Here is a 10661-nt window from a genome sequence, read left to right on the forward strand (position 1 = left end):
GAGGAAAGAAGTCAAACTCCCCCTCGCAGCTATCACAGAGAGACCCACGCTGGCTATCTCCGCGCTTGGCAAATGGCATATGGAGACAGGGGAAAGGGGGAGTTCCCAGGGCTGGGGAGGGGAGGAGACTGGGGTGGCTGCCTTACACTGAATCCAATGCCCTCCCCAGCCTCATTCACTTGGAAGTGCCGCTGCTAGATGGGCAAAATCGCCCATCTAGCAGAAATGCAGGGCGGCCGGAGCATGGAAGTGAAGATGACCTCTGTGCTCTAGCCACCCTGCACTGGATACTCAGCAGCTTCCGAGTTTGGAGGCTGCCAACTATCCACATAGGATTGCACCCTTAATTTTTCATCCAACCAAGCCTGACATAAGAGTTCAAAGAGTGATGGGCTTAGTGAGAGTAATTGCACAACATGATCCCCAGAGCACACCCTACTGTCAAGTTCTGAAGACATGCAGGGCAGGTGCTAGAACGGGGATTCTAAAAGCCCCTTCCCAGTCTTCAGGAACTTAACACAGGCTTCAAAATTAGTGCTGGGACTAGACTCGTCTTGTTAGTAGAACTTGGCATTCAGTGCACAGCACAAGTGAGCTATATATTTATTTTTTATTCTATTTATTTCCTTGTTATTAAGTAAACAAAAGTTGCAATCCTATGCACTCTGAAGTCAGTGTAATTTAGTTCTTCATACACATGCATTGGAATTCAAGTAATAAGAGAAAGGGGACAGGAAATGCATTTATGAAAGTGGCAGTGGAAATGGGAATGAGACACCAAACTATAAAAAAATCTACAAACCAGATATATAACTGGAACTATTCACTTCAAACATTAGGGCTGGTCTTACCATTAGAGTGAGATGGCCACCTTAGCTAGTTTATTATTATTGCATTTTTACTACCAGGGAAGGGGATTTGGACCTCATTTGCCAAAATACCTTGGCTTGCCTTGGGTAGCATGCAACTTTACCAGGGAGTGGGAGGCAATTTGCTGTTCCGCCTCAGGCAGCCAAATGTCTTGGGCTGGCCTGATCAACCATTAGTGGAAAGGCACAGCACGGACACTGTATCATGGAAAAGACATTAGTGTCTGAAAACAGATTATAACATTGGCCAAAAGCTTTGGTCACTTGCCATTTCTGGGTAGGTTTGCCACATGTTTTCATACATACTTCCCTTCACCACACACTATAGTGGTCAAAGCATAAACACACACTAGCACCCTGATACTAAGCACTTTTATTTTAAATTGAGTCCTATTTATTTAAATGGGATATATTTCCACAACAATTTGCTTAGGATGACAGCCTTGGTAATTTAAGAAAGAAGAAAATTAGATTTCAGGATGCTTATCAATATAGAAGTGAGAAAAGCAGAAAACTCAAAAGTAAAATTCTAGTATGAAAGAATGCAGTTGGATTCAAATCTGCACTGAAAAGATTATACAACAGCAGCAAACTGGCCCTCTCCCAAAGTATTTCTATTGAGAAGCACTTCCTCATACAGCAATCCAACGGGCCATTTCTAGACTGTTGATGTGAAATGAATGTGCATTAGGGCTTAAAATAACCTTGTGAATGCCATTCTGAATGCAGAAATAGCACTAGCAATGATAAGAGCAAGAACATATCAGATAAACATGCTAGTTGGTATTAATCCCTGTGGAAATTGACGTTTGTTCCAAGATATAGCTACAAATTCCAGATGTGCATGTGTTAATGATAGAATATGTGATGACCTTGAAAATATCATGCAACAGCTCTTTGTGTTTAAGTGTCTCCTGTCACAGCAACATAATGAGGGGAGTTCTGATATGAAACAAACAACCACTTACTAAGATACCTGCAGTATAGGAGTATAAAATATGTGCATACGAACTGCAAGAAAGCTTATGCTGGAACACTAAAACTAGGATAGATAACTCAGCAAAAAAGGATACATTTTCTTTCTGCAAACCAGGAATTTGTATTCATAGGGGCTATTCATATGACATGATAGTCCAGCATGGATTATTTAACGCACGGTGAGGCTAGGTTATAGTGTGTGCAGAGTATATGCGGCTACCATTTTGAATACGCAATCCCCACTCGGAGGCTGTCATGTCATGAGAACCCAGTGACTGTGGCTTATGCAAGGGTTAAACCCTTGCATAACCCATGGTCACTGAGTTCACACAACATGACAAACCCCAAGCAGGGGTTGCGTATTCGATGTGGTGCCTGTGAGTGTTGCGTCTCGTCATGGGTTAAATGTCGTCCAGTAATTGTTTCTGATAATCCAAGACGGCAAGGCTACTGCAACATGTCTATTACGTACCATGTAAAAACAATTTCATATCAAAGTATGTTCACTTAAATCCAGATTTTGCTCCTGCTGGCGGGAGCATCCCCTGAGGAGTCTTCTGCTCGGGGAATACTCCCATCAGCAGAAATGGGGTAGGCAATGCTTTCCCCTGAAGCCTCGTGTGCCCTCTGAAGATCTACTCCAAAGGGTTGGGGAACCCTCTGGAAAAGTATGGGAGATGGTACTGCAGAATGCTATGTTGGGGGAAAATCAGCAAAAGTTGCTTTCCCTCCTTCTGTAAGCAGCAGCCCTCCACTGAATAAAAACCACCTGTGGATGGAAGGCGAAGTATGGGTCCAAGCCTTTTAGTACGGCCATTAGAAAAGGGTTGACATGCTGGCATACAATAGCATGCCACTGTATAGATGGCAAGTTAGATTTTTAAACTCCTTATGGTATATTTGTTAGCAAGGGTGTGAATGAGAGCAGCTTGCCCTCTAGTCCTGTAGCACATGGGGCAAAAGCATAGCAAAGCTTTTTCCACTGATTACCTGCTGTAACTGCAGGCATCTTCAAACAGGAATATAAGCAGTCATCAGTGGCAAAGGCTACTGCCTACTGGCAGACTAGGAGTAGGAAGACCTGGTATGAAATCCTCACTCTGCAATGAAACTCATTATGACAATGGGCCAGTCACACATTCTGAGTTTAACCTACGTGACAGGTTTATTGTGAGGATAAAATGAGGTGGGAGGAACTATGTATGCTGTCCTGAGCTCCTTGGGAGAAGGGTGGAATAAAAATATAATAAAATAATGAATTCATTCCTTTTTTATAGTTAACATCATTCTACAATAACAGCCATATAATTTGCGGGCTGTTTTTTGTAATTAGGATAAGTATCAGACCAGATGATTACCTTCTTTGTTGTTCTCATAAGGTTAATGCTTTAAAAGTACTTGACTGTTATTTGACAACACTTAACTGGTAAATTAGCCAAATCTTTTTTGATTGATCAAATGCCTAACTCTACATTAGTATACATTTTCTTTTTATGAAATTGAAAAAAGACACTGCACTTCGACATTAAAAATCACATATGAGGATATGGACACATAAATAGCGGCAGGGGGATAAAGTGTGTCATGCATAGGATTCCAGTTTCCCAAATCCAGGCATATTAATTTTTATATTATTGCTACATTGACTACCAATTGAGTTGCATCTCCTCCTGGTAACTACCTCAAATGTTTGGAGAAAGATCAGAAAAATATATTTTATCTAACCAACTGCTCATGCTGGGATATCTTTATATTTCCTTCTCAGGCAACAGCAGCAGCAAAACGTATCAGGAGAGAACTAACGAAGCTACCAAGCTTTTACGTTCAAAATAGTGAACTCTAGTTTAATGTAGGTTTGCTAAGAAGGATATTACACCAGGATCAAACTACGGTTTAAGATCCTGATTAGTGATCCTGGCTTATTTTCCTGGTTTGTTAACCAACATTAAGCAACAATTCCTGATTCAGATCTAACGGGGTACTCTGGTTTAATACAAGCCAGATCTTCATGCTGAAGCCAGCACATGACTGGGGGAGGGGAACAGAGAGGGAGGAGTGCTCGAACCTGACAGTCATTCCCAGCTTAACTAAACATGATACCACAACCTTCCATATAGCATTTTTGAGAGGCTGTCCCGACTACCACGCGGAGGATAGGGCAGGGAAACCCAGTTGCAGGCATATCTGGATGCAATCCTTGTCCACCTATTTGCAGTACTTGAATATGCTATTTATTCGGACAGAAGATAACAAATCAAAAAAATATACTGAAGATTAGAAAATGGAAGATCACCAAGTAAAGAAGAATAATGTATTCTCCCTTTAGAGTATTTACAGCACAATCCTATGCATGTTTATTCAGAAGTAAGTTTCACTGATTTCAATGGAACTTACACCCTAGTCAGTGTGCAGCCTACATTTACAGTTAGAAGAAACAGAGTCCTATTAAACATGTAGGTTTGCCTGGACTTCAGGGTATTTGTGAGTTAATGACAGTTTTTCATACCAAAACTTTCAAAACATTTCTTGTTTAATGAGACAGAGGTGACAATACTTGGAACAAGCCACCAGCACAAATAGTTAAATGTATGATTCTTTGAATAAAATATGTCTACTTAGAAGTAAACCCCACTGAGTTCCATGAGACTTACTCCCAGGTAAGTGTGTATAGAATTGTAGCCTAAGGATGCAATCCTATGCTGGCTGGGGCATGCTGGGAACTGTTGGACTTTTTTTTCTGTCTAAACATGCATAGAATTGCACCCTAAATTATTTACACTCAAGGCCTATGAGAGCTATGGAATATATCCAGGTCAAATGCTGGATATCTAGGGGTCATAAACTCCAAATTTGTTTTAATCAACAGGAAAATGGATCTCAGATTTTTATTTTAGCAGTTGTAATAAGAAAGGTTTGGAATTTTCTTTTTGGCCTAAAATTCTCATTGCCAAAAATCCTCAAGATGTCATTATATCAGGCCTCAAGGGATATATATAGATCTATCTATCTATCTATCTATCTATCTATCTATCTATCTACATATCTATATATATATCTCCAATCTAAGCCTAAAACTTGAAACTGAAGTTTGATATTTATGTTAAGTACATGTACGTCAAGTGATCTCTTGAGTTATTGAAAATTTTAGTATTTTATTATTATGCTTCCCTAAATACACATATCATCAGCAAACATAAACCATTTTAGGAGTTGGTGCGTGGATACGTAGTATTTTTTAGAGCAATCATTCAGAGGTATTTCCCCAAGTATTTAATAACAAACTAAGTGCCTCAGCAACTCCATATGTGACAACTCTAGGAAATTCTTAGATACCTTTAGCAGAGTACTTCTGTTCTAACTCATGGAGATCAGGCAGCAGGTGGATGCAATTGATGCAGCAGTAAGTGAAGAAATCTAAGACTACCACTTTCCCACAAAGGTCTCTGTACAGAGAAAGGGAGCCTTCAGTATTCAGCCACTGTAGATCTGAAATCAGAGGGCAGATTACGACATTATTTCAAGAAGCAAAAGTACAAGGAACCAAGCTACTTTAGAAATAGTGGTTGATGACTAAACTACACTGAAATTCAAAAGAGAATGTTTCATGGAGGTCAAAACACACCATAAATCTGCTTAATAATTTACAGTCACTATCTGTAATTCTTCACAACTTCCAAGAAAGCCAATCTAATGTAAGGCTGGAAGTCTACCTATTTCATATTTAGGCACAGTTGAACACTCCAACTCATTTTTCATTCTGTTCAAGATAAAGGATGAAACGGACAATAAAGGATGACATAAAACTGTTCAATTTTATGTCGGTATACAATTAATTGTACTATCACTGGAAGTGGAACTAATTCCTCAGCATCCATTTACAACAACTTGCAATTATAATTGATAAGAAAGGCAGGTAGCAGTACTCAGCTCTGCAACAAGAAATAACAATGTTTTATTTTCCCCATCAGCGTTGTGAACTACTACTTGGGTACTAATAGTTAGATCTATTAGTATTACCTTACTTGTTGAAACAACAGAAGTCTCAGGCATCTTGAACAACATTACTGGAATGCAATGCCACTCTCAACCTACTAGGTAGCACATAGCAAAGATAACAATGATACATGTGGCACAGTTAGTCAGTGACAGCTGTGTGCTGAAAATATTAAACTTTAAGCACAAGTTTTCACAATGATTTCAAGGTGGTAATGTATAAAACATAAGACTATATATTATGATTCTCCAACTCGCGGTGGAGAGCGGGAAATGCTTAACATCTGGAGGATATATGTGAAAAGTAAATTTAAACAAAGATTCTTCCAACAACACTGTCAGATATTAGAATAAAGGAAGTTAATACAGAAGAAATTTCACAGGTGTGTGATCATGTAGTTCAGCCTTCCCCAGCCTGGTGCTCTCTAGACTATAACTCCCAGGATTCCTGACCATTGTCAATGCTGGATGTGGATGATGGTAGCTGAAGTCCAAAACATCTGGAGGACACCAGATTGGGGAAGCCTGACATAGCTTATACAATTTGTCAACCATCATAAGGAAAGCTGGTAGAAAATTGGCAATATATGTCAGTGGTTTACCTCCAAGGTTCTCAAAGTTATGGTGGTGGGTGGGGAATGCTAAACATTTGTAGAAGAGATGCCAAGTCAGGGATACTGAGAGTATTCTGAAGCTGCTACTTATCTAACCAGCTGTTGGACTCTGAGGGTGGGTGGATGAATGAGTGAGAGGAACTTACAACTGACATGATTGCGAGCACATTAGGGGAGAAACACTACCACTTTTGCCAAAATTAATTTTGACTAAGCCCCATGAAATCTAGTGGGAAAGGTGGTAGCTTAGTGGTAGAGCACATGCTTGGAAAAAGGTCCAAGGCTCAATTCCTGACATCTCCAGGTGAACTGGGAAAGACCCCTGTCTCAAACCCTGGAAAGCTGCTGCCAGTCACAGGCTTGGTATAAGACAGCTCCCTATGTTGGTATGTCTACAGATCTTCATGCATAGGAATAGACTGCACACAAACACTGTGCATAGATTCTGTGGGCATTCACCCACTTAAAATATTGTATTTATTTAAAACATTGATAATCTTGTTCTTCACTTCATAAGGTCTTCAAGACAGTTTTAGCTTTTGCTCAGGAGGGCCACAGAAAATAAAGTTAAGCGGGCCAGGGCAGAGTGCAGAAAGTGTTATGCGCACACATATTGTAGTAAGAATGAAAAAGTTTCTAAGATCAATCTTCTAAACCCAATAGAAGACTTATCTAAAAATCCATCCATATATATGCTAAGGAAAATTGCTGGATATCCCTATAACTTCTTAACATAAACACAAGGATCCTAGAGTATTAGATATAAGATGGATCATCAGAATAAAAACTACCCTGTAGCTCACTCTTGTAAATGTGCCACAAAAGCTACTGGCCTGCATCTTTTTTTTTACTACTATGTGTTTCCATGCTGGCCACAGAGTGGGGGAAAACCCTTCCTCCATTACCAGCATGAAACCCCTTCCTCCATTACCAGCAGGATACTAGCTTCTTAGAAGGCCAAAAAACATATTTTACAAACAGGCTGGTGGAGAAAGGACAGAGTTGAGAGACAGGCTCCCTCCCTCTGCAGCCAGCATGAATACCAAGTGGACTGATGGAAGGGGAATGGAAAGATCTGTCCTTCCCCTGCTAGCCCACTCATTCACCTGCATGAATTCCCTCCTGCCTAACAGTTACCACGCAAGTTGTTAAATACAAGACTATTGTACCTATCTGAAAATTAACACTATTGTTTTTATCTAACACCCATGTTTTTATCTAGCCCTCTCTTCTGGTGTGCTAGGACGCTGGTGGGGACATTACACTTGTGTGGACATAGGCTGGGAACAGTGAGTTTCTTTCCAAAAAGATCACTTTTTCTACTTGCCCTCAGAAACTTCCTAGAAATCTGTTTCAGCTACAAGCCTTGGTCTAAGTAAATTCTAGAGCATACTGATATAGTAAATCAATACCACCCATCAGTCTTGATGGGTGATCAGTCTACCACCCATCTTGATCAGTCTACCACCCATCACCCATTATTTGTAAGCATGTGTGCATGTTTACAAATTCACCAGAATTTTTCCTCAGTCTGGACAAGAGAAAAAGAAAATTGCAGGACATGATTGTAGATTGTGTTGGTCTTAAAATGGAATGGAGAAAATAGTTTGCCAATTAACGGCGCAATCCTTTAGCCACTAGTCAGTGGCTAGATGGCCACAGAATTGGTTGGTTCCCTGAGACCTGACCTCCAACCCCTCCCATGCTGCCTCATAGGCAGCGCAGATCAGCCCCACACTCTACAATCATAAGAACAACATGGAGCCAGGAAAACGGGGCATTCCTGAGGGCAGGCCAAGGTGGGGAGGTCAGAAGTGCTGGCACAACACTTCCTATCTGTCGTCCGGCTGCCCCTCCCTGTGTGCCAAGGTCCCACGGCTAGACAGATGAAATGGGCTGTCTAGTCGCGAAAACAGGGAGGCGGGAGCGCAGAGGGGATCTGTTCCTCACCACTCCTCCCACCCTGCAGTGGGTAGGCAGTTCCCCCTGGGGTCGGAGGTGACCATAGATCCCCATAGGATTGCTCCCTAAGGCTGCAATCCCATACACACTTACCTGGGAATAAGCCCCATTGAACTCAGTGGGACTCATTTCTGAGTAGACATGTATGACACTGTACTGTCAGATTGTGCCTGGAGCAAAAAAACAACAACCCTAGGTTGCAGCAAGATGGTAATTGCCTTTTTTATCCCAGCATGCCACATATACCAGTTACATTGGGTGGCTACTCATGCAATAAATAATTCAAAGTAAGCGGAATCTTAACACTGGAACTCTGGAGAGGCCTCAGCCCAGGAACCGTTAGAGTTCTTAGTGTCAGGGAGCCAAAGACAGTTATCACAAATACAAGGTTTCACACATGCAGCCCAATCCATGCTTACTTAGAACTTCCATTTATTTCAATAAGACTTACTTCCAAGAAGCATGAATGTTGCAGTCTCAGAAACCCAAGTTATTGAATAAACACAACATAATAACTACACCTGGACCTTTTCACAATCACTGATAAGGATTACACTTCCTCCTACTCCTTTAGACATGCCTTGAAAAGGTGGCAAAAAGGAGGATTGTCAAAGCTTTTTAGTCTGAAATTTGTTGCCTCTGAACATTGCTTATGATAGAATACAAAAGAGACATTTTTAAACAGAATATGATGGCCAGACTAATCTAGACCACCTTTTCTCAACATTTGGTCCCCAGAAGTTGCTGGATCATTAGTCCCATCACCCCAGCCAGTAGTCCAGAGATTATGGGAGTTGCAGTCCAACATCATCAGGAGATCTAAAGTTGGGAGCGCCTGGTTTCCCAAAGTTCAGAAAGCCATCTTTCTTCAACTGGTAGATTGAGACCACCACTATTTTTTTCTTTTGTGCTGGTGTGTGTGTGTGATAAAGAGGAGAGAGGTACAGATAGAAAAAGAGAGAAAAGGATGACCACATGCACAGGAGGGCAGAGTTCACCCCCGCACACAGCTCTCTTTTCCATACAACTATTAAAACTTAGTAGGTCTGCCCTCCTTCGCATCTTGCCACTTTAAAGAGGGGAGGCAAACAGGCACATACAGTAGAGAAATTGGAAAGGGATCCCATGTTGCAATTTAAACTGTAAAGAATTTGTTAGACGATATCCAAGAGCTTTTCTACATGAGGCTTTTAACCCGCACCAAGGCTTTTGCTTCCAAATTCTTTGAAGGATTAAGATTGGCTCCTTTACCCATGTTTTTCCCAGGGCTTTTCTTTCTCTGCCTTGCTATATGTTCTATTACACAAGAACTATGTGCTGCTGCAATATAGCAGAATTGTGGGAATACAGGAGGCTTCTACAACTCCATTCAGAAAAAATACCAGACTCTCTCGTTAGGAAAAAAAAACACCCTGTGATAATGGTGGCAAAGCATGGGAGAGGCTCCAGAGGATGAGGGCATCCTGTAAAGGATCCGCAAACTACCGTGAGTGAGGAATTACGCATGATAAAAGCCTCATGTAGAAAGGCTTCATAAGTTACAGTAGGGTGATACTTTCATTAAGAGCGACGAAAACATCACAAAAGCACCATTTTGCGACATTTTAATCGGCCAAAATAAAAGGTATTACCTTACTGTGACTTCCGGATTTTTTTCTAATGGGCCTGTCTTCGTCTTTTTATCAAGACAGGATGGATTTGCACTCAAATGACAGAAGCGGGAACCGCAAAACCCTATCCAATGTCGGACGTCCTTCTACGGACTCCAGGCAGGCATCCCGATAGGGACAAAAACAAAATGGTAAATGGCGGTTTGGAGCGAGTGGGGTGTAAACTAACCCGCGTTGAGGGTGTCTGAGGATGCGCACGAGAGAGAGGATCATGATGGTGAGCTCCGATGGGAGGCCACGCCCGCCCCCGTCTTTACTTCTGGCGCTTTAGCCGGACCCGCAGTTCAGCTCACCTGCTCCGAACTCGGGCACTTTCAAATCCCGTTCCCAGGAATCCACCTTTCGCAGGTGCTGATATACCAGGTTCTCCTTCTCCTGAGGCGTCCCCGCATCCTCAAGCGCGAAGTCCAACTGGGACTGCGCGGGCAAAAGGCCGGCCAAGCCGCCAGCCGTCGCCATCTTCCTTCCCCCGGCCTACGGGGGAATCCCTCTGTATTCGCCGCTCTGTCGTTTAGTGTTCAGCACATTCGAGAGACTATTCTGCCCGGCGTAGTAAAAATAAAAACACGCCCCAG

At 41.9% G+C, this 10661-nt stretch overlaps 1 protein-coding gene across 1 annotated transcript in view; it reads right to left on the reverse strand.

Moving 5' to 3' along the window:
* The window catches only part of NHLRC2 (NHL repeat containing 2), a 61757-nt gene extending 51200 nt beyond the window's left edge, over positions 1 to 10557 (reverse strand). Inside the window, exons 1-2 of the mRNA XM_084846168.1 lie at positions 10380 to 10557; positions 5181 to 5333 (exon numbers count right to left, since the gene is read on the reverse strand). Coding sequence (XP_084702294.1) covers positions 5181 to 5333; positions 10380 to 10545 — 319 coding nt within the window. The 5' untranslated portion in view covers positions 10546 to 10557. The remainder of the gene's footprint in view (positions 1 to 5180; positions 5334 to 10379) is intronic.
* Between the last annotated feature and the right edge of the window lie 104 nt (positions 10558 to 10661).

This window comes from Heloderma suspectum, chromosome 3 (genome assembly GCF_057233095.1).
Source record: "Heloderma suspectum isolate Gila_16-S chromosome 3, 16-S_ref, whole genome shotgun sequence".
NCBI lineage: Eukaryota > Metazoa > Chordata > Lepidosauria > Squamata > Helodermatidae > Heloderma > Heloderma suspectum.